Source organism: Xenopus laevis, chromosome 8S (assembly GCF_017654675.1).
Source record: "Xenopus laevis strain J_2021 chromosome 8S, Xenopus_laevis_v10.1, whole genome shotgun sequence".
NCBI classification, from domain to species: domain Eukaryota; kingdom Metazoa; phylum Chordata; class Amphibia; order Anura; family Pipidae; genus Xenopus; species Xenopus laevis.
Window position 1 is genome coordinate 87390455 of NC_054386.1, and position 24798 is coordinate 87415252.

Sequence of the window (24798 nt, forward strand, 5' to 3'; positions counted from 1 at the left end):
AGTTGGGGTGGTTTTTAAGGTCCAGTGTTATGATTACAGTGAGGCTTGTTGCTTTGCCTTCTGTAAAACATTGTTTCTATGATTTAGGTTCTAGGACCAGGTAACTGTTTACATGTCAAAGACCCAGAGGTGAATACCTTCCAAATCTCCCTGAAGGGATAAAATGGTACCATTTAAGATGATCCACCAATTATACATCACACCCCAGAGGCTCAAGGTCATGGATAGATCAGAAGGAGCTAAATGTGCAAAATGCGATGCAGGGGAGGCAGGGTTTCTCCATCTAATATGGGAATGCCCTCGAGCAGCCCCAACCATTTTTACCCATGAGCCACAGTCAAGTATAAAATAATGTTGGAGAGCAACACAAGCATGCAAAAAGTTAATGGGGACTCCAAATAAGGGTTGTGATTGGTAGCACCTATGTGGACTTGCAGCCAACAGGAGGCTCTGTTTGGCAGTATACATGTTTTTTTTATGCAACTAAAGCTTGCCTTTAAGCCAGGCATTTAAAAATAAGTACCTGCTTGGAGGCCACTGGGAGCAACATCCAAAGGATCAAAGAGCAACATGTTGCTCACAAGCTACTGGTTGGGGATCACTGCCCTAGAGTAATATCAAATTGGAAGGAGGTAACTCGATATAGTAATGAATATATGTCTCTCCCTGGAGTCAGCTCTCCCAAAATCTGGGTTATTGCAAGTCCCTGTGAGAGTACTGGGGGCATGAGGACCAAGACATGAAATTCTGTAGTACATTGCAAATACAAGAAATGCTGTGCATGCAGATGTCTGTTAATTTTCTGGTCTCCCCTGAACAGCTGGCAAATAAGAACCTCATTGATTTGCTGTGAGTCCTTCTGCTGTGGCCTAATAGTCATGAATAACCCCATTTATCACTATGAAATGATTCAGCGGTCAGTTTCCCATTGTGTGTTTAGAAAATAGCAGCCAGGTTTCACATAAAATTATTTATTTACCTCTTTTCTGCATACATTCTACATTTACACATTGCTTTTTGTGGCCTTTGTAACAGTCTGGGATCTTGCCCTCACAGCATAGTATGTTTGTGGAGTGTGTAAAACTGGAGGGCGCTGCGCTATTTGGCACGATCCAGCACCAAAGCATTGGAAATCCCAATGAATTCACAGTGATCAGGAGGAAAGGGTTGAGGAAGATCTGATGCCAACTTCCCAGAGGGTGGGGCTTAAGTGAACTATGAGCCAAATACACGTAAAACTCTGCACTGTAGACTACATATACTATAGTTGTGTGACTACAGAGAAGTTACAGTTGATTATAAAAGAACTGGTGCCTTCACTAATGATTAGTCTTGTTGAATTGTGTTTCCAGCTGCGGGGATGTGGGTTGAGTAGTGAGCCACGTTGCACACCAGCACACATATTTTCAAATAGTAGAAATGAAAATGCTGTTGTGATATGTAGGGATAGATGATATAGCATGCCTTTTATTGTGTTGCTGCTCTAGTGTCCTCTTAAAGAGAGCGATTAACTATCCCCCTGAGTGCAGCACACACTCGTGCCCTCTCTTGGAGGGGGCATAGTGAGGTAGATACACTGTGATTCAATGAAGTTTTGGTAACACTCAGGCTGCAGAGGTGAGGGACACAACCACAGGTGCTTGGGGTTAATGTCCAACCTAGTGCCTTCTCCAAGGACAGACAGATAGGGCCTGTTATAAGGTAATATAGAGTTTTGCATCCCTGTAGTGTCAGAGGGTCATGTGAGAGGGAAGCATGAGAACAGTGTGACTCCACCCCCGGAGTCTGTTTGGGCACATATGGCTTTATCTTGTGCTGTTACTTGAGGAGGCCCTTCTCCCCTCATTTAGTTTATTTGGGTCCTTTGGCTCTCAGGTTTAAATAAAGATTGTTCCTTCCACTTGCAGAGGTGCTTCTGCATCACTTTGGATATATGGGTCCCTAGGAGAGATGTCCTAATGTTCATATTTAGAGGGAGAGGAGGGTGGGTTTGGTTAGTGCCCCCCAACGTTGCTCTTTCCTGTCGTCACCCAGTCGACTATGATGAAACTCAGGCTCGTTATCATGAAAATGAATCCCAGAAAGGCAAACACAGCAGCCTGGATGAGACAATAATGAGAAGAAGGGTATTGAGGAAAAGTAGTAATAGGGACAAACAAAGGTGGGGACATTATGGAGGATAAAGAGAGTGAGTGCAAGTGTGGAGAATGAAGACAGTAATGACCTGTATTTTGGGACGTGACCGGAGTGGTTCCTTATCATTGGGGACGATGCGGATGTAGAAAATGCTTGGCAGGATGAAGATAAGGCTGGGGGCTGATGTGGCTCCTGTAATAGCAGAGAACAAAGTCATCAATAATCAGACAATTCTACAGTGTGTATATATATATGTGTGTGTGTGTTGTGTATATATATGTGTGTCTGTGTGTGTGTGTATATATATGTGTGTGTGTGTGTGTGTGTGTGTGTGTGTGGAGGGGGTCTCCCTCTTAGAGTAAATGGCATCATTACCAATAACTCCAAAAATATCCTTGATGTTGGGGACGAAGATGACGAGAAAATTAACAGCAATAAGCAACACCACAGCTATAAGAATATGACGCCACCACTTAAATGCTGCTTTTGGACAAAGAAGTTGCTGGATAGCTCTACGAATCTAGAGAAGGGAGAACAATGTGAGGATGGGCAAATTGTGTAACACACATTTAAAAAAAAGAGAGCCAGATGGTACTTACTGGAAACAGAACAACAGGTACAGTAAGTGTGACAGCCACCAAAACAGCAAGACGTACACAGAGCATGAGCTTGTCCAGGGGATCCACCTTGATGTAAGTGTGTAACATCTCAGATTCCACAGAATCTACAGTGAAGGACAATAGGCATGGTTCACCCACTGAACTACTACTTTTTTTTATTACTTTTCATTTTGTAACAAAACAAGCAATAAACAGTTGTACTTGAAATGACATTTGTCTCTGGCTTTGTTCACTCAGTGGAAACAACAGGGAACACAACTTTACAAGCTTTGTTAGGTGATATAATGATGTGTGAGGTCTAAATGTACAGTAAGGCCTTGGTACTTAAAACTCATAGACCCATTTTAGCAGGGCATTGGGTGGGAGGTTGGGGGGCTTGAAGATCTAGTGGGAATAGAAGGGACTTGTCCCAGTTTATTTTGAGAAAAGATATTAATCCAAACTGCTCCACTACATTGAGGAGCGCTTTGGGTGTCTGCTAAATAGATGAGTATATTATCTGCATATAGGGATATTTTTTCTGTAATGGGGTCTCGGTTGAGGCCATTTATTTGGTCTGATGCTTGGATTGCAATGGCTAGTGGTTCTATTGCTGAGGCAAAGAGAAAAGGGGAGACGGGACAGCCCTGGCGGGTGCCTCTGCCTAAGCGAAATGGGGCAGATATCAAGCTATTTAATCTGATCCTTGCTCTTGGCTGGTGGTATAGCATCTGAAGCCATCTATAGAGTGGAATGCATTTGCTGAGTCTAGTGAAGCCACTGCTCTATGTCCCATTTTTCCCATTTTTTCCTGTTGGATAAATAAATTGGTGTAGAGTCTTCTAACATTGATATTCGTGGATCTACCCGACATGAAATTCTCCCTTCATTTACTGCTGTGGATAGGAATTGTCAGACGGTCCCTAACTGCTCTGCAGGGAAACAATCATACTTATGAACAGCAGGGGGAGCCCCTGCCTTACTTCCAAGCCATGCAGAACTCAAGCAGCTTTGTTTGTTTCCCTGTAGAGCAGTCGGTGACTGTGTAGAGATTTGTATTGGATTTTATTTTTACTGTTTCCAACTCCAGCTGCAGGGACAAAGATTATGGAGCCAGATTTAAACAAATAAACTGGGATTCTATTTGGAGGATTATTTTGCTGCAGCCACTGGTTCTGCAGAGTTGGAAAAAGTTTGTATTAAACAATACAAAAAATATAAAATCCACATTAGATTACATGACAACACAGGACCCAGTGCAGTCTGCCTATTCTGATTATTAATCAGTCTTGCTGTATCAGCAGATATTATTTGAGTTGTGCTGTTTTGATAATTTATGACGATCCCTAAGCAGCCCAGACCACACTGAGCATGTGCACAGTTTTAGTCTTGCAAAGATGTTTAAGAAAGTTACAAGATGGTGACCCCCTGTGGCCAACTTTGAAAGCATAAATCATTCGTTTGATTAGGCTTGTGGTGCAGTAAGTTAATTTTCATGTTTAGTATACAAAAAACAGCATTTCTAGCCTTATTCTATTTTAGACTTTACTTCCCCTTTAAAATTGTATTTTAACGTTCTAGGGCATTATGTTTTGTTTGTAATAATGCATAAACCTGTGGTGTACCCACAGAAATACTTTTAAAACCAAAAGCATCCTTTTGCTTTCCTCTCACCACCCTGTGCTGTCATGTTTTCTCTCCTAAACAGCTTGCTGCTGTTTGCTACATTCTAACCTCTTTAATCTCCCAGAACTCACCCATGATGTTCTAGAGTGCAGCAGACAGATACCCAAAAGAGTCCATACTTAGCACTCACCAGAAAAGGTTAAGTAGCCAAAGACAGCAGTTATCAGGTACATGATAAACATGGCAAAGATGGAGACGTTGGCCACATTCTGCATTCGTGACTTGGTAGCCCTGCAGGTGACAAATAAATGAATGATGTGGCTAGTAAGAATTGTATTACCGGCAAAGTCGCATATGATTGTATACATACCTGCGTAGCTCTGTGTATATGGGCAGAACCTCAGGATGGCACACAAAGGCAAAAGCCACAATTGGGATGGAATAAGCTGTCTGCAAGGAGTAAAGAGGAGTTAGAAATATCCAAAACTCAGCTGGAGACTCTGCAAGGAGTTGGAGTTCTCTGTCCACAGCTGCCTTACACAGGGCAGTATATGACACTTGAAGATTTGTGTTATATTAAATGACACTAACAAATTTGTGTTGCATTATATGCAGGGCCGCCATTAGAAATCACGGGGCCCCGTACAACAAAATTTTTGGGGCCCCCTGGGCCCCGCCCACACTGACGACCAAGCTCCGCCCCATATCCCGCCCACATCGCAGTTAAAAGACCACACAGACATCAGCGCTAAAAAAGTAACCCCCCCCCCACACAAGTTGTAAAAAGCTATTGATGGTCAGGGCCCCCTTATAAAAAAAATTGGGGCCCCCAAAAAAAAAAATTAAAATTTTTTTTTTTTAAAAACATTGGTGGCAGGGGCCCCCTGTTAAAAAAAACTTGGGGCCCCAACAAAAAAAAATGTAAAAAAAACTAAAAAATAAACAAACATTGGTGGCAGGGGCCCCCTTCTAAGTTAAAAACAAATTGGGGCCCCAAAAAAAAATTTGAAAAAAAATTAATTTTTTTTTGAAAAAAAAAAAAACATTGGCGGCAGGGGCCCCCTTATAAGTTAAAAACAAATTGGGGCCCCAAAAAAAAATTTGAAAAAAAATTAATTTTTTTTTGAAAAAAAAAAAAAAACATTGGCGGCAGGGGCCCCCTTATAAGTTAAAAACAAATTGGGCCCCAAAAAAAAAATTTGGAGAAAAAAAAATTTTTTTGAAAAAAAAAAAATGGTGGCAGGGGCCCCCTTACAAGTTAAAAAAATTTGGGGCCACCAAAAAAGAAAATTAATTTTTTTTTTAAAAAAAAAAACCCAAAAAAAAACAATGGTGGCAAGGGGCCCCTTACGAGTTAAAAAAAAAAATTGGGGCCCCAAAAACAAAAGTTTTAAAAAAAAAGATTGGTGGCAGGGGCCTATAGAATATTAAAATAATACATTGGTGGCCAGGGGATTAAAAAAAAAAAACACAAACTGGTGTTCAGTAGAATTGAACTCATGGCTTCAGTACTTCAACTTCGCCTCCTTTCGTGACTTCGGGTCTTTTCACCGCTTCAGGACTTCGGCTTCGGCTGTTTTTCGTGACTTCGGGTCTTTGCGCTGCTTCAGGACTTCGGCTTCGGCTGTTTTCGTGACTTCGGGTCTTTTCGGCGCTTCGTGACTTCGGCTTTTTCCGTGACTTCGGGTCTTTTCGTCGCATCGGCTTCGGCTTTTCGGCACTTCCGCATTCGGCACTGAAGAGGCAAGACGTACGGCTCGGGCGCTCGTAAGGGGGGCCCGGATCTTCAAAAAAATGCAGCGCTGCCGGGCCCCCCTTCATGCCCGGGCCCGGTACGCTTGTCCCCCCCTGATGGCGGCCCTGATTATATGCCACTAGGAGCTTTGTGTTGTATCACTGGCACATTTGTAAAATGAGCTGCTCACACCAGGCCTGGGCTGAGAGTCAAAATAGGCCCTGCCATTCCAAGTATGCAGAGGCCCAAACAGCCCCCTACCAGCCAACTCTATGGTAACTTTCTATGGAACCATACAGCAGCCCCTCTGGCATTTGCCAGAACCCACAGATTGCCAGTCCGGGCCTGGCTCACACTCACCTGAGAATTGACTGTGAACAGTTTAGCTGTGCAAATGTCTTTATCCTCCCACTTCTCTGTTACATTGTTTCCATTGGTGTAGAGGCCTTCTGTAGTTGTGGTGTTCAGCGGGCAAGGAATTATAGAGTATTTGTATATAACCTGAGAAGAAGAAGAAGGAATTGGCATGAGCCAGTGGCAAGGTAAGTAGTATCAGGTGCAGGCATGTGACACTTGCACGAGAGCTCAGTGTGGCAACCTGCACTGGAAGTGGAAATGGATTCTTAGAGAAGAATAAAAAGGAAAGAGGAGGATAAGATGGAAAACGTGAAGAGAATCGCAATCTTGCTGTGGATGTGGAGATGGGTACAGCTTTAAAGATTTAGATTTGTGTGAGGAGCAGGGGAAAATAATTACAAGTACAAAATGGATGAAGTGTGGGGTGTAACCACAACCTGGAATAAAAGTTTTGCAGAGAGTCTGCTGGAGTTCTCCTTCCTTTACTATTTTGATTTACTGAGACAGTGTGGGCTTACATGTACTGACTAGGAAATTAGGGAATGGCTGTCTAGTTTTGCCCTGTATTAGTAAAGGAAGAAATGTTCTAGTGTTGGCTTTCACTTACCGAACACAAAAAGAAGACCATGCAAGTGAGGGAGAAACCACTGGTGTATCCCAAGTATCCTGCAGAAATAAGGACAGTGTGATGTTAGAATGCTGACCACCTATCTGTTCCAAGTTACATGTGGCCACAAATATTGGTTGAGAAGTATCTGGCTATCCATTAGCAAACTGTATACACCCAGCTGTCAACTGCCACAGACACCGTTGGGCCCTTTATCACACAACACAACTCAATAAGAGAAACCCCCTAGTGTGCTGGGTACATTTGTGTTACCTAGCATTGTCAGTGTGCTACAGTAAACTCACAAACTGCCCAGTGTCTTGCTTAAAGACTATAGAGAATCTAACCATTGGCCTGTAAGAGGGAGCTGAGAGATTTCACAACTTACCTAGATGTTTCATAAGAGCCAGAGGAAGAATGATGAGGACACTGACTATAATGATGAGGTAGTTGCCATTCATATACCAGGCCCTGTAGAGAAGAGAAAACTCACATATGAGGCACAGGGACAAAGAAACGCAAGATTTGGCTCACATGTAGATAAAGATATGAGCTTGGACATGCTAATCTTACATACGTGGCAACCATTCTTACCCAGAGTTACTGGTCAGGCCCATGAAGGTTTGGATAACAAGTGGCAGTTCAGATTTGATGATGTACAAATAACTGGACATTGCTGGAATGCAGAATATGAAAGGTGTATATAAGGCTAATCGAAAGCAGTTTGTTGAATATGAAGATGGATATGTGAGAGGAAGATAGAAAGTCTGATACAAGAGGAGGGTCGATATGAGAGAGAAGACAAGTTACAAGAGAAGTATAATGGTCATGGGTAGAGGGGAGACATTTTGCAGAACACGACTAAATAGAAGAATTGACTAGACAGCAGAAAGTAGTAGGGTTTCTTACCTCCCACATTGTGCATTGTTATAATCGTTGCTGCCAGAATCTTCCCACCAGTGCCAAATGCCCTAAATCCTAGCTGCTCATAAGCCCGAATTCCTATAAGGAGAGGGACAAGGAGTGGGTTGTTTGAAATGGTGAGGAGATGGGAGATTTTACACTTCAGATAAAATAGAAACAAACAAGTGATTGAGGAGGAGATGATGCAGGAGGCTTGTTGTGAGGACACCAACAGTTTGCTTACCCACAACTCCAGAGCACTTGAGAAGCAGGTGGATGGAGTAACAAGACAGTAGAGCGATGGAGATCAGAAGGATTCTGTAGAGCAAAAAAAAGCCATAAGGCCCAGGCTCAGCACATCAACTCAACGCAGTAGTACCAACCAAGGACATCCAGCTAATAATACGTATATATGCATCATGGCTCCGCTGTGCCCAATGATCATATGTACATTTTGTGGTGGCACTGACATGACAAGATTGGCCTGTGTATCTGTACAGCTCATTTATAAAGTGGGACCAATGCACTTTGTGCAGCTGGTACAGTTCAGCAGGGTTCAGCAGGGTTCAGCATTCTTTGATTCATTTAGCCTGTCTATATGCCTGTGTGGAAACCAAGCAGCTGTTGTACGAGATGATGTGTCAGTGGTATGTTGTTTCCCATGCTGATAAGCTGTGGGCTGAGTAGAGGGCATGGCTGGAGTGTTAGTGCTAAGTGCAATCGTGCAGCAGGGGTACTCACAAAAAGAGAATGATGCCTGTGTTAGCCATGGCATAGGCCAGGCCTAGAATCCCGCTGCCCATAATCGCATTGCTGAGGTTAAACACAGACATGCCAAATGACGTCTTCCCTTCGAACTGTTGGAATAAAATAGAAGTGGTTGGCTAAGGAAGGTACAAGGAAAGGTATGTGGAGGTAGGGGCATGCATAGGAGGGTGCAGGGAGGGCAATATGAAGGAATTTGGCTGTGTTGGAGAGATGTAGGGAGTTTACGGCATAAAAAGGATGAGCATGGGGGGGGGGAATAAGAAATATATCCATGGTTCTTACATCAGTGAAGTTTGATTTCTGGGCAACCACATGTGACAGAAACTTTTCCCGTTCTTCAAGAGCTGGTTCTTCTGCTTCATACCTACAAAAGAAACCCAGTTGGGAGCGGTTTGTGGGAATGGGAGGGGCTAGCCCTCAAATATATCTGTTCCTAGAAGAGGGGATAGCCTTATTCTCCCCACAACGTATTTGTGTCTGGAAAGGATGGCAATTAGCATCCTAGGCCTCGGTTCAATTGCTGCCCCTTTGGGCATGGGTTAGGGGTAGCCTTTGGTACTACAGATGCCACCAAACTGCAGCTCTCAGAATCAAGGGCCTCTTCTAGAGTATGGCAGAAAGGGCACCCTTCTTATGGTCCTGGAATGATGCCCCTCAATGGTTTATGTAGCAAAAAGCAGAATACCCCCCCACCCCCTAGTACACTTAATAATGCAAACATGTGGGTGCTCCCAAATTCTTACTCTCTAATGGCACTAAGAATTACAATATATTATAAGTGCAGCATTACTAAATGAAAGCCACACCAGATTCCTCAATAAAGCCTGCTGCATCTGTAGCTAGCAAGTGTGCTGCATAATTTCCAACAGTGCCTGCTCAGGGCAGATTTGTGACTAGGAGGGACCCAGGAACAGACAAACTGTGCTCATTTAAACCGGCCTATTGGGGCAAGGGGGGGGGGGACATCCCTACTGCGGTACAGGTGACATCATTACTCACTGGTGCTCTTTACCAAAGGAAATGTTATACTTAAGTGGCACAGAACGGCCCCAGTTGGGAGGTGAGTAGTTGGTACAACCAACTGTACCAGTAAAATCATTTGTGGGCCCAAACACTCCAGAATTAGCCCAGTTGCCTGGTCTGGAGACCTATTTTAGCATAGTAGCAAATTTTGTGTCTACATATTATAATAATATTAGCTCTCTCACATATCCTCCAGTTACCAAGAAGTCACTAGAGGTACTGAAGGCTGGTTCTAGGGTAGATTGACTGTTTCCCTGGGCCCCCACACACAGGGCCAACATAGTATCCTGCCACTTCCCTGTCACATTCCACATCACATTCCATTATGTAATGATGATAGTGCTCACCCTTCCTCCATGTTTAGTCTGTCCGTATTCAGGCTCTCTGAAATGCTGCCTTTTAACATGTGCGCATCTTCTCCATCAGCTAAATTATCCAACTCCATGGTGGGTGCCAAATGGGTTCAGTGAACTGCTGGTTACAGTAGGATGGTATAGGAGAAGGAGGTGTTGAGTGTAAGATGACCTGCAAGGGAAACGTATGAGACATCAGGACCTTTGTGGGCATCTATGAGGGCTTCCTCTCCTACCTACTATAACTCAATGTCTCACAAAGTTTAGGGTTTCTTTATTACCAATACCAATATTACCAATACATTACCAAGTAGGCAGTGTTTGCAGGGTTATCCAGTACTTTATCCGATTAACTCTGATTCTTGCACTTTGCTGGCTCTTAGTGATTGGGCCTGATAACTGAGCACTAACCCATAATAACCCCCCACTCATATATACACTCATTGCACTCCCGCCTAATGATTTTAAAAACTAGTGGTGAGCACAACTTTCCCTTGTTTGTTATAGTTCTACAAGAGCAGTGACCAGCTCCATGTTGTAGCTCCCACCCCCTCCAACTATAGTCAGGTGATCCCACTGGTGTCTAATAAAAGGGCAGCCAAGTTTGGGAGTTTTACTTTGAAAGCAGCTAGTAAGTTGCAGGTAAAACGTATTCGTCCCTTTTATAAAATGTATAATGAAGCAATAGAATTCTTAATGAATCAAATGAAAATTGAGCATAGGACTGGCCAGATATGGGATGACTTTGACGTAGTTGGCCAGCTTAAATATATTGCAATATATGGACAAACAATCCCTGTTTTGTTTAAAGGGTAAGGCATTTTTCAGTAGCAGTATGCACAAAATGTCTCTGTCTTAAATATATTGATAATGGGTTGAGTGCAGAGGAATCTTGTATTTGTCTATATATATATATATATATATAGCTACAAATATGAAGAGAATTAATGCTCTGGACACTAAAGCTATACCCTCATACTGTACTGTCTAAAGGAATCAATATCCTTCGATATCTATAAATACAAAAATATATACAGAGAAGGAATGTTTTGGGCACACAATGAGCTAAACCATCATACTGTAGGGGAATAATATAGTACCACCCTCCAGGGAATAATATAGTACCACCCTCCCATAAATATATATAAATATAAATATACAGAGAAGCACACAATAAGCTATATCCTCATATTGTATTGTCTAATTGAATCAATATGGCACCTCCTCCCATATATATATATATATATATATATATATATATATATATATATATAGTCAACTACAAGAGGTCCTCTGCACTCAACCCATTATCAATATATTTAAGACATTTTTTAAAAAATAGTGGTGAGCACAACTTTCCCTTGTTTGTTATAGTTATACAGGAGCAGTGACCAGCTCCATGTTGTAGCTCCCACCCTTCCCAGCTATAGTCAGGTGATCCCACTGGTGTCTAATAAAAGGGCAGCCAAGTTTGGGAGTTTTAACCTTGAAAGCAGCTAGTAAGTTGCAGGTAAAACTTAGTCCCTTTGTAAAATGTATAATGAAGCAATTGAATTCTTAATGAATCAGATGAAAATTAAGCATAGGACTGGCCAGATATGGGATGACTTTGACGTAGTTGGCCAGCTTAAATATATTGCAATACATGGACAAACAATCCCTGTTTTGTTTAAAGGGTAAGGCATTTTTTAGTAGCAGTATGCACAAAATGTCTCTGTCTTAAATATATTGATAATGGGTTGAGTGCAGAGGACCTCTTGTAGTTGACTATATGTATTTTGTGGTCACACCCTCATTGCACCCCCGCCTAATGGTTTTAAAAAATAGTGGTGAGCACAACTTTCCCTTGTTATATATATATATATATATATATATATATATATATATATATATATATATATATATATATATATATATATATATATATAAATACAAATATACAGAGAAGAAATGTTCTGGGCACACAATAAGCTATACCCTCATACTATACTGTATAAGGGAATCAATATGGCACCTCCTCGCATATGTATAAATACAAATATTCAGAGAAGGAATGTTCTGGGCACACAATAAGCTATACCCTCATACTGTACTGTCTAAGGCAGTGATCCCCAACCAGTAGCTTGTGAGTAACATGTTGCTCCCCAACCCCTTGCATGTTGCTCCCAGTGGCTTCAAAGCAGTTGCTTATTTTTATATTCCAGGCTTGGAGGGAACTTTTGGTTTGCATAAAAAACAGTTTTATTGCCAAATAGAACTTTCTGTAGGGCTGCCAGTCCACACAGGGGCTACCAAATAGCCAATCCCTCCTCCCATATGTATAAATACAATTATACAGAGAATGAATGTTCTGGACACACAATAAGCTATACCCTCATACTGTGCAGTTGTGTTTGGTGTGTTCTCTGAAAGCAGTGTTTCTCCTGGGTCCTTGCAGGTCTGGGGGTTCATATCTCGGTATCTTAATTTTGTTTCACTTTGGAAAAAAAACCCTCTTCCTAGCTGAACAATGAGAACGAGGAGAGATACTGCCCCTGTTAGCCAGCGATCCAGTCTGGGCTTTGGAAGGAAGGCTGCAGAAGCCAGCATGGCAGTAGCTGCAGAGCACAGCAGGAGAAGCGCTAGAGATAAATCCCCAGTAAAAGAAATATCGGGAAGTGACTTGTCCTCGGAAAGTGAAGCCAAAGAAAAAGTTGATGGTGGCTCAGATCAGGTTCCTGGCGCTAGTATAACTGTGGGGAGCTGTGGTGCGGTGGTAGAGGAACCGGATCAGGAAGTTTGCAAAGTTCCATCAGCGAAAAACCAGAAGGTACCGCAAAACTTGGGGGAAACCTCAGCAATGGAGGAAGCGATGGCAGCAGTGGCACAAAATGTAGCAGAAAATGCACTGGGAAGCAATACTGACCAGAATACAGAGGTGCAGACTGCTGGAGAAAACAGTCCTAACATGGAGGGTGCTGCTGTGAGAGACACTGGGGGAACAGAGCTCTGAGACTCACACTGTGCTCATTAAGAAGAAAGACTGCAGAGGGAGATCTCTCACAAGAGACTCGACAAAAAAAGTTAGACTGTTTTTTCAAAACTAGCAGATAATAAAAATGCTATAGAAAATGACTGTGGGGGAGGAGAGGGGAGTGCCGTGATTGAAAATGACAAGATTATTGATACCCTAAATGATTTAAGTATCTGGAGAAAAAGCAATCCACCCTTGGGGCAGAACTACACTGGCATTTTGACATCCGATACCTGATGCGTCACGAGGAAGCGCAGGTGTCACGTCGGATGTATATCTAAGGTAAGTAATAGGAATGTTGGACGGTATCGCATCGTGCATCCGGCACGACAAGACTTTTGAAGACGCAACATGCAGCGTTCGCATCAGACAGTGATGTCATTTCTGATGCACACTGAGACAACGTCCGACATTCCTATTACTTACCTTAGATTCGGCACATCCGATGTGACACCTGCGCTTCCTCGCGTCACGTTGGAATGGAAGGTATTGGATGTCAAAATGCCTGTGTAGTTCTACCCTTACTAAAGGAATTGATTTACTGATAAGGGATTTCAAGTTGCTGAAAGGAGAAAGTAGAACAAAAGCTGTATGAGAACTGCATACTTCCCAACATTTTGGAAATAAAAAGAGGGACAAAAAATTTGCGGCCAAAAGACCGCACCTGTTTTTGTGGCCACACCCCCTAATTACCATGTTAATTTTACAAAATGTAGCAGTTTATGAAAGTTTGAACATATTTCTGTGTTTTTTTCAGTTATTACAGTTTTGCTAATGAAGGTGAATTGCCCTTTAAGCTGTTAGTTTAACTTCTACCAAGGGACCTGTTTTCTAAATTGTTATAATTACTTATTTGTTTATCTCAAAATTGTTACAAAAGTTTCCAAGTGCACCTTGGTGGCTGTTCTGGGCTCTCTGCCAAAAGCCAACAAGTTAGAAACATTGTTTCTTTTTTTAGCTGTTCAGTGCAGAGAAATTCTGGACTTTCCAATACAAACCTGTACGGGTTGAGCTGTCAAAAGAGGGACTGTCCTGCTGAAAACGGGACAGTTGGGAGGTATGGAACTGGCTTAAAGATTTAGAGGATGAACTAGCAGGTGAAGTGTGTATTGTTCCTGAACTAAATCAAACAAGTAATCATAAAAAGGCCAATAACCCAAGTATATCCTATGCAAAGGTTTTGGAAAGTATTTGGGGGAAAAATAAATTGTTTCAGGAAAAGGGGGAGGAGGAGGAATCTGTTAAAAGGAGGAATGCTGTAAAAATCAAATGGGAAGGCGAAAGAGAGGAATTCCCAGGTAGAAGATTTTTAGCCAGAAACCTGTTAAAGCAAGTTCTAGTTTTTCCTGCAGAAGATGTACATGCAATGATCAGTATAATGGATACTGACTTTAATTTGAGCTTTCAATTATCACAAGGGCTGGAGGAGTTTTGGAAACAGTATAATTTAAAAAAATGTTAAGGAATGGCAAAACTTTAAGGTTATTCCCATATCCAAGTCAGAACTTAAAAACATAACAATAATAATGAAAAAGGAATCTGTACACCCAGAGAATATTTTAGTTTGGCTTAAAAGACAGTGTATGGTGATGTCATCCCTTGTTAAGAGTTATGTTGAAGAGGATTTGTGGGTAGGTGGGTAGGGATGTAGCGAACGTCGGAAAAAAAGTTCGCGAACATATTCGCGAACTTGCGCAAAAATGCGAGCGGTTCGCGAACGGTTCGCGAACCCCATAGACTTCAATGGGAAGGCGAACTTTAACATCTAAAAAAGACATTTCTGGCCAGAAAAATGATTTTAAAGTTGTTTAAAGGGTGCAACGACCTGGACAGTGGCATGCCAGAGGGGGATCAAGGGCAAAAATGTATCTGAAAAATCTGCCTGTGTGTGCTTGGAAGAGATAGTGTAGGGGGAGAGCTGTTAGTGATTTCAGGGACAGATGATAGTAAGTTTGCTGGCTAGTAATCTGCTTGATACTGCTCTGTATTGGAGGGACAGAAGTCTGCAGGGATTTGAGGGACATTTTAGCTTAGGTAGCTTTGCTGGCTAGTAATCTACTGTTCTCTTTAAACAACTGCCATACGTTGACCTTGTAGGCATTGTTTGCCCAGTTTTTTTGGACGCAGCCACTGAAGCACAGTTGCCAGAAAAAATATGCCATATAAATGCTGAAAATAGTAATTTTTCGCCATACGTTGACCTTGTAGACATTGTTTGCCCAGTTTTTTTGGTTGCAGCCACTGAAGCACAGTTGCCAGAAAAAATATGCCATATAAATGCTGAAAATAGTCATTTTTTGCCATACGTTGACCTTGTAGGCATTGTTTGCCCAGTTTTTTTGGTCGCAGCCACTGAAGCACAGTTGCCAGAAAAAATATGCCATATAAATGCTGAAAATAGTAATTTTTGCCATATACGTTGAGTCAACGTATGGCAAAAAATGACTATTTTCAGCATTTATATGGCATATTTTTTCTGGCCTCTGTGCTTCAGTGGCTGCGGCCAAAAAAACTGGGCAAACAATGCCTACAAGGTCAACGTATACACTACTACAGCGGTGGATACGGATTACGTAAAATATATGAATGCTGCTTGAAAAAAAGTAACTCAAGTGGTTTTTCTAGAGACGATAATATTATCAATATTTAGACAAAATGTGAACAAGCTCACACAGCTAGATGGCGGTTTGAAGAAAACACTGTGCAAATAATGCCTACAAGGTCAACGTATACACTACTACAGCGGTGGATACGGATTACGTAAAATATATGAATGCTGCTTGAAAAAAAGTAACTCAAGTGGTTTTTCTAGAGACGATAATATTATCAATATTTAGACAAAATGTGAACAAGCTCACACAGCTAGATGGCGGTTTGAAGAAAACACTGTGCAAATACTGCCCACAAGATCAACGTATACACTACTACAGCGGTGGATACGGATTACGTAAAATATATGAATGCTGCTTGAAAAAAGTCACTCCGGTGTTTTTTCTGGAGACGGTAATATTATGGATATTTAGACAGAATGTGAACAAGGTCACACAGCTAGATGGCAGTTGGTTGAATAACACACTGGGCAAAAAATGCCTACAGGGCAAATAATGCCTAAAAGGTCAACTTATACACTACTACAGCGGTAGTAAAATAAAAAAAAGTAAAATAAAAAAAAAATGAATATTAAAAAAAAAAAATTAAAGTTGGTGCTGCTGAACTACTAGGAGCAGCAGATTAGCACACCAGTCCCACTCCCCAACACTGCTAGACTAATAGCACTGGGCTCTTATAGTAGTAGTAGTAGTAGTAGTAAAACAACAAAAAAATAAATAAAAGCAGTCCTTACAAGGACTACTGTTATTGCAGCAGTCAGCAGATGAGATCAGAAGCAGGACAGCTGCCCACTGCAGCTACATACAGAGCACTGCAGTAGAAGGTAGATTACTAGCCAGCAAAGCTACCTAAGCTTAAATGTCCCTCAAACCCCTGCAGACTTCTGTCCCTCCAATAACAGAGCAGTATCAAAACGATTACTAGCCAGCAAACTTTCAACTGTCCCTGAAATCACTAACAGGCAGCAGCTCTCTCCCTACACTATCTCTTCAGCACACACAGGCAGAGTGAAAAAACGCTGCAGGGCTTCGGTTTTTATAGGGAAGGGGAGTGGTCCAGGGGAGAGCTTCCTGATTGGCTGCCATGTACCTGCTGGTCTGGGGTGAGAGGGCAAAAAAAGCGCCAACAATGGCGAACCCAAAATGGCGAACGTCGCGCGACGTTCGCGAACTTCCGGCGAGCGCGAACACCCGATGTTCGCGCGAACAAGTTCGCGCCATCTCTATAGGTGGGTATAAAGTACAAAGATCTGTGACTCCAAAGATGCCCCAGTAGCTCCCCATCTTCTTTTCTGCTGATTTACTACACATGCTCTGTTCTGCTGTCACTAACTGAGCTTAGGGACCCACTCACAATATACAGTACACATAGAATAGAAATGTCACAATATAAGGCTGATTAGTAATTAATACAGATAATTACTACATGGCAGCACAGAAACCAGGGCAATTAGCATCAGAATTTAATAACCAGACTTGTAGAACCAGCTTATATTACAGACGAAACTCATTTTCTGCTTGATAATTTGTGAAAACCCCTAAACTTAGCTTCTCAACAGCTGCTCAGAGCCCACTGAGCATGTGAGTGCCACAGACACTTTCCAAGATGGTGACCCCCTGTGACAAGTTTGAAGTCCTGGATCATTGCTGCTATTGACAAGCTGAAACTTTAGGCTGGTGCAATAAGTTCACTATATAAAACATGGGATTTTTAGCCACATTCATTTTTAGGATTTAGTTTAGTGTGGAGCAATAACTCATTTGACAGATAAATGCAGACTTTTTGCAGAGAGACAGGCCATACAGGTTAAGATTGTGACAAGCAAATATGGTGCAACCTTTGTCTCAAAACTGGTCATGCCTACAGAAATTACCCAGAGGCCTGGCGCAATGTGAAAAAATCTGTTCCCAATATTGCGGAACAATTAAGAGAGGATATGACTAGTGGTGAAACAGAATTGCAAATACAGGCGGACAATCAAACAATAGTAAGAAAACTCAGGAAAAAATAATTCATAGTGAGTAATGGCAATAGAATAGGAATAGTAAAAAAAACACTGTGGTTGGTAAGATGATCACTGAGAATCAACATAGGTTTGAAGCATTAGGAGGAAAGTTGGGGAGAGAGGAGGAGGAATCTGAATAATTGGAGAGGATGGAAGAGGAGTAGGAGAGGGAAAAAGAATAAATCAAGTTGACGATGTCAGTAGAAAAAAAAAAGTAAAAAAAGATGATGACGATGTATCTCTGGACTTAGAATGGGATTCTACAGAGGAGGGGGAGGAGGAAATGGAAACAGATTTAGGTTCAAGAATTCAAGTAAAAAGGTCAGGGTTAGAAAGTAAGGTCTGTACTTAAAAGAAAACAAATGAACTTATCAGTTGATTTTTTACACTCTTAACCTGTATAGTATCAAGAATAGGAAAACAAGGTTTATAGCTTATGAATATCTTAAAGAGACAACAGCTGATATTCTGTTTCTTCAAGAAACTAGACTAGAATCTTTAAATGAGATTAAAATGGCCAAAAGGGATTGGAAAGAAGGTCTTTCTTATTGGTTCTCATGTCCGGATTTGTGGAGAGGCCACCAAGGCCCTGACCTAGGGCAGCAGGAGTTTAGGGGGTGGCATGCTGCCCAACCTCACCCACACTGATGCAGAAACACTAGGGATGCACAGAGATACTATAGTTTTTCTTATATTTCCCCATTGCTCCTGTAACGATGATGAAAATTTGAGCAAATAAAAGGGAGAGGATGGGGGCGATGAACGACAGCACGCCTAGGGAGCCCACTATATAAACCCAGCCCTGTTGGTCCCTAGCCACAGAACCAGCAGGAGGTGTGGGCATCTTGTTTAAAGGGGACAAACATGTTATAGTTAAGAAGGTGGAAGATGTATTAATAGGAAGATGTTTCTATCTATTATTAGATGTTTCTATAGAAGGATGTTTATTGAGACTTATGTCCATTTTTGGACCTCAGGCAATCTCAGATAGGAGGTCACTGTTAAATGACATTAAGCCATTTCTTTTCACCTCAATTCACATTATTTGTGCAGGAGATTTTGATCAAGTTTTTTGTGAGAAAGACAGAATGGGTAAATAAATAAGTACAAATGTTTATTTTTCAAAAGTTTAACTGATGCTGATCTGAAAAATCTTGCAACCTGTGATGGGAGAGAAGGTTGACACACATACAGGTGCAGAACTAGGAGCAGTAGGATTGACTTTATTTTTGTAAAAAGAATATGCTGTAGAATTTTCAGGCCATTAAGGCCTTTCTGTTCACTTTGGTAGGTCAGAAAAAGGTTGTGGAGGATTGGTAAGGAGGTTTTAGAAGATGATGAGATAAAGGCAGGGTTTGGAGATGTCTTGAAGTTATGGATCAAGATTGGATTTTTTTGATTCTGTTGCAGAATGGTGGGACTCGGTTAAGGATACTTTCCAGACCTTTTTCATTTCTGCCTCTTAAAAAAGGATGGCAGAAAAGAAAGAGAGGCAGTCTTTGAGAAGGAAACTTGAGATCTGTGTTTTGAAAGGGGAGGAGGGGGAAAAATTGAACTGGCTTAAGTCCCTGGTTCTGGAAAGGGATTACGGAACATCTTGTTCCCTGGAGCCTTGCCGGAACTGTAAGGTGACCATTAAGAAAAAGCAAGTTGATAGCCTTTATAACTCACAGGATAAATTATAAGTATCAAGGGAGGGTTTCCTGGAGGTTATAAGAGCTTACTATGCTGATCTTTACAAAGAAAAAGTTCTGGATGAGGGAAAGATTCACACTTTCCTAAATGTAACCCCAGTTTTGAATACTAATAATTTGAACTTTCTCCATTTGCTGTCAGAAATAACAGAGGAGGAAGTAAGGCAGGCAATTGATAAACAGCAGAAAATGAAGGCTCATCGACCAGATGGGTTGACAGCTGAATTCTACATTACTTTTAAAGGGATACTGTCAAGGGAAAAAAAATGTTTTTCAAAATGAATCAGTTAATAGTGCTGCTCCAGCAGAATTCTGCACTGAAATCCATTTCTCAAAAGAGCAAACAGATTTTTTTATATTCAATTTTGAAATCTGACATGGGGCTAGACATATTGTCAATTTCCCAGCTGCCCAAGTCATGTGACTTGTGCTCTGATAAACTTCAATCACTCTTTACTGCTGTACTGAAAGTTGGAGTGATATCACTCCCCTCCCTTTCCCCCCCAGCAGCCAAACAAAAGAACAATGGGAAGGTAACCAGATAACAGCTCCCTAACACAAGATAACAGCTGCCTGGTAGATCTAAGAACAACACTCAATAGTAAAAACCCATGTCCCACTGAGACACATTCAGTTACATTGAGAAGGAAAAACAGCAGCCTGCCAGAAAGCATTTCTCTCCTAAAGTGCAGGCACAAGTCACATGACCAGGGGCAGCTGGGAAATTGACAAAATGTCTAGCCCCATGTCAGATTTCAAAATTGAATATAAAAAAAATCTGTTTGCTCTTTTGAGAAATGGATTTCAGTGCAGAATTCTGCTGGAGTAGCACTATTAACTGATGCGTTTTGAAAAAAAACATGTTTTCCCATGACAGGATCCCTTTAAGGAAGATATGGTTCCAGTGTTAGCCCAAGGGGACCTGTCACCCAAAAAAAAATATTCCAAATCCTATTTTATCATGTTAGTCAAGCAAAATAAACTTTAATTACACAGTAAAAAAAATATTTGAATCTTGTTTCCTTCCATCTGGGAATTCATAATTATAGCAAGCTGGTAGAAGCCATTGAGAACTGGAGGAATGTGGGGAAAGCAGTGACTTCTAGTAAGTGCTGAATGGAAAGTGAAAGTATTTGTCTGCCACACCTCTATGCCTAAGGCATAAAGGAGGGGCAGACAATATTTGATTGACTGCTAAGATTTTTAAATGAGTTTACAACAGCTATGAATTCTTAAATAAAAAAAAAAAAGAATTTGGATTTCATGTTTAATTTGAAAAGGACTTTTATTATACAGCTTTTAATGTCTGGGTGACAGGTCCACTTTAATTCCTGCCTGTTACCAAAACATCTCCCGCAATCTATGCAGTCCTCTTCTTTGGTTTTGATATCAAAGGGAAAGGATTCAATGCACATTGAGAACTCAAGGCCAATTGCCCTTCTCAACTGTGATAGAAAGATTCTGGCTAAGGAGCTTGCACAAAGGTTGGGTACGGTGACTGGATCTATTCTCTCAGACTCTCAACTCTGTTCAGTAGAAGGTAAAAACAAGTACTTTCTGTCCTTGGATCAGGCAAAAGCCTTTAATAAGGTTAATCATGAGTATCTATGGGCCATCGTGCATAGATACAGCATACCAGAAGAATTTGTAGAATGGAATAAAGTATTGTATGAAGGGGCTAAGAGCTTCCCACTAATTAATGGTTGGAAAGGCAAAGACTTTTTGGTGAAGGCTGGTCTGAGACAGGGGTGTCCACTGAGTCTGCTCCTGTTTGTGTTTTCTTTGGATCCTTTCCTGAGGAAACTACAGGAGAGTGGCCTTGGGGGGTCCCTTTTCCGCTTGGGGGGATCCTTTAAGTCTGTCGCCTATGTGGATGATGTCACTCTCGTAATATCAAAACCTGAAGAGGAGGCTACTCTGGGGCCTCAGATAAACCAGGAAAAGTCAGAAGCTTTTTGTACTTTAGACAAAGAACCAAGCTATAAGCTTGGAAAATTTTCAGTGGCCCCAGGTTTAGTTAAGAACTTGGGAATCAAATTTGGGAATTGTATCTCCAATTGGGGTTAGAGACTGTACGGAGGAGCAGTTGGAGGAAAGTATCAAAATACTGACAATATACATATATTTTGTAAATCTGAATCATTTTAAATAAAATTCCCTCCTCCCATATGTATAAATACAAATATACAGAGAAGGAATGTTCTTGGCACACAATAAACTATATCCTCATACTGTACTGTCTATGGCAGGGGTCAGCAACCTTTACTATCAAAAGATCCATTTTGCCCCCTCTTCCACTAAAGAAAAATATTCTGGAGCCGCAAAACATAAAACACAGCTTATAAAATTTTAACCTTTTTGTAATCTTAACTGTTACAACAACAGAATACAACAAACAGAAGTGCAGTGTGTATGTGTAGGGCTACTTTGAAATAAATTAAACACTGAATAGCCCTATTAAATGCTGGTGTTCTCATCTGATTAATGTGAATTCTGCTGATCTTCCCTCTCTTGTCTTGAGTGTGTGACCGCGGTAAGGACCACGATGAATCATCTTGCTGCGGCTCGGTCTTGCCTGTCACTCCTGGGACGTCTATGCAGCCCTCACACCTGCTGGCGGCTTCCTGGGTGTGCGACCGCGGTAAGCAAGCCGATAGCTTACCGTGGTCACACACTCAAGAAGCCGCCAGCAGGTGCGAGGGCTGCATAGACGATGTGACAGGCATAGCCACAAGACTGAGCCACAGCAAGCAGGATGAAGAGCCGCATGAGGCTCCGGAGCCGCAGGTTGCCTACCCCTGGTCTATGGGAATCAATACACCTCCCATATGTATAATTCAAATATACAGAGAAGGAATGTTCTGGGCACACAATAAGCTATACCCTCATACTGTACTGTCTATGGGAATCAATATGGCACCTCCCTCCTCCCATATGTATAAATACAAATATACAGAGAAGGAATGTTCTGGGCACACAATAAGCTACACCTTCATACTGTACTGTCTAAGGGAATCAATTTGGCACCTCCTTCCTCCCATATGTATAAATACAAATATACAGAGAAGGGCAAACAATAACCTATAACATCATTGTGCATTAAAGGAACCAATAAGACAGTTCTCAAACATCGGTATAAAGATGCAGTATTGATGACACCTCCAGACCAAGTGGTAGTTCCAGGGCTCCCTCAGCACCCTATGTCAATAGAGTTGCTTCTGAAAGAATAGGGTGCACATGTCACTCGCACACAAACACCAGGAATGACACTAGGGAAGACTTAAATCATGTGTAAGTCGAGCGGCAATTTTATTGCTGCGTGCTCCCAATTTCAGCAGCAGGTAGGGTTGCCATCTGGCTGGTCGGTAAGAATGATGGTTGATCCAAATGCTATTAGGCCTCAAGCACACGGGCAGTTTTGGGGAGATTTAGTCACCTGGCGACTAATCGCCTCTTCTGCGGGGCAACGATCTCCCCGAACATTCCTTCGCCATGCCTGCTGCCTGCTATAATGACAAAACGCCAGCGGCGATACGATTTCCGAAGTCATCCGAAGTTTCCTCGTGCGGCAACTTCGTAAATTGAAGTGCTGCGAGTGCATTGGCGCTAGTGTTTTGTCGTTATAGCAGGCGGCAGGCACGGGGAAGGCAGTTCGGGGAGATTGTCGCCCCGCAGAAGAGGCGATTAGTTGCCAGGCTGCCCGTGTGCTAGCTCCCTTAACATGGAAAAAAGATAAACATAAAGGAAGGCCGGTATTTCTTCTGAGAAATGGTGGCAACTCTAGTGGCACGACATGTTCCCAGTACTGAGCTATTTGACTCCTGTCTGTTTAGCTACAGGGCAGCTCTCGCAGGGAGTGGACACGTTGTCAGGCAATTCTTAGGAAACTCCCCAGCTTCTCTCTCTCTCTCTGTGGATTCTTCAGCCTGAAATCAGACCCCCCCTACCAGCAGAGTCTCTCTGGGAGTCTCAGGTTTAAACTGAGCAGGTTTAACTCCCCCCCAGTCTCTCAGAAACATAAAATTAAACTCACTCTTTCTCTCTGGGAGACTCACAAATTACTTTGACATCTTACAAATATTCCTGTTGTTGGTCCTTTGACCTATGTTGTATATATATCTATACCAGAGAACTCCGCAGCTTCATTGTAATCAGCTTGAAATAGGAACTAAAATGCTCTGAAAGCTTGCTATGATTATATTAGTTAGCCAATGAAGGTATCACCTTTATAGCATTTTGTGATTTTTTTTATGTTTCCCTGTAACATATTGACTGGCTAACACAGTACAACAACTTTACACACAGACAACTCGCACACATTCTGTTAGTGGGGAACAGCAACATGTGCTCACTCTGAATACACAAGAGATTGCACCCTAGATCGAGACCTTGTTCCGACCCATTTTTAGAACACCCCCTTATAAGAAGATGCCTTCCCACGATGAGATTCATTTTCAGTTATGGGAGGGGCTGGCTGATGCAAGAGCCGCATGGAGTTACAACAAGGGGGGCAGCTGAAAGTTAAGAGTTTCTCCCCTTTGCACACTCCCCGCTCCTCCTTACCCCTTCCCCAACATCCCAAGTACTCACCAAGCTCATCCCAAGAAAGGGGCCCTCCAGTCCAGGGGAGATTTCCTCCCTGTTTTAGCAGCAGCCGAGGAGAGGACAGAGGCGGTGTGCTTGCTGTCACACACATAGAGAAGAGAAAGACTGCAACCGAGCCCAGCCACTCAACTCACAGCCAATCAGATGCAGCCACCCACTCCCAGCCCTCTCTCATTTCCTGCTCCTATTGCATTTTAATATATCTAATATCCTTATGGAATTGCCAATTTTCATCTCTTCCTCAGCAGACACACATTTTCTTACCCAGAGCTTTGTACTGGAGCATTAGTGTCTCCTAATTAGTAGAACTCTAACTCTCTCCCTAACTCCCCCCCCACACACACACACGCTGCATGCGAAACTACCAGAGCAAATTTGTCTTTGCTGTACTTCCCTAAACACTGTAACATTTATTAAAATAACACTGTCATTCTGCTTCATCCATTGTATCCCTCCAGCCAAGAGTACATTATACTGATACATAGTAACAGTCACTGGAGTAACACTATCATTCCTCTTCATTGTATCCCTCCGGCCAAGAGTACATTATACTGATACATAGTAACAGTCACTGGAGTAACAATATCATTCCTCTTCATTGTATCCCTCCTGCCGAGAGTACGTTATACTGATACATAGTAACAGTCACTGGAGTAACACTATCATTCCTCTTAATTGTATCCCTCCGACCAAGAGTACATTATACTGATACATAGTAACATTCACTGGAGTAACAATATCATTCTTCTTCATTGTATCCCTCC

At 42.0% G+C, this 24798-nt stretch overlaps 1 protein-coding gene across 2 annotated transcripts; it reads right to left on the reverse strand.

The window, feature by feature from the left end:
* Positions 1-955: 955 nt before the first annotated feature.
* On the reverse strand, positions 956-24117 carry slc38a5.S (solute carrier family 38 member 5 S homeolog). 2 transcript variants are annotated; one of them, NM_001092358.1, is given in 16 exon segments: positions 956-2099; positions 2225-2328; positions 2512-2656; positions 2736-2860; positions 4552-4652; positions 4732-4811; positions 6457-6597; positions 7061-7119; positions 7449-7531; positions 7655-7736; positions 7970-8062; positions 8208-8281; positions 8705-8820; positions 9014-9095; positions 10102-10279; positions 24020-24117. In NM_001092358.1, coding segments are annotated over 15 exon segments (1488 nt in total). In that variant the 5' UTR covers positions 10200-10279; positions 24020-24117; the 3' UTR covers positions 956-1994.
* Positions 24118-24798: the final 681 nt, after the last annotated feature.

What these genes read in the sequence shown, in the direction of transcription:
- slc38a5.S (XM_041574216.1), bottom strand. Translation starts at nt 10,199, where the DNA reads ATGGAGTTGGATAATTTAGCTGATGGAGAAGATGCGCACATGTTAAAA. An exon ending in AGACTAAACATGGAGGAAGG is followed by an intron (nt 9,096 to 10,101) that starts GTGAGCACTATC and finishes TTTCTTTTGTAG; the next exon opens with GTATGAAGCAGAAGAACCAG. An exon ending in TGGCTACTTAACCTTTTCTG is followed by an intron (nt 2,861 to 4,551) that starts GTGAGTGCTAAG and finishes CCTTCACTGTAG; the next exon opens with ATTCTGTGGAATCTGAGATG.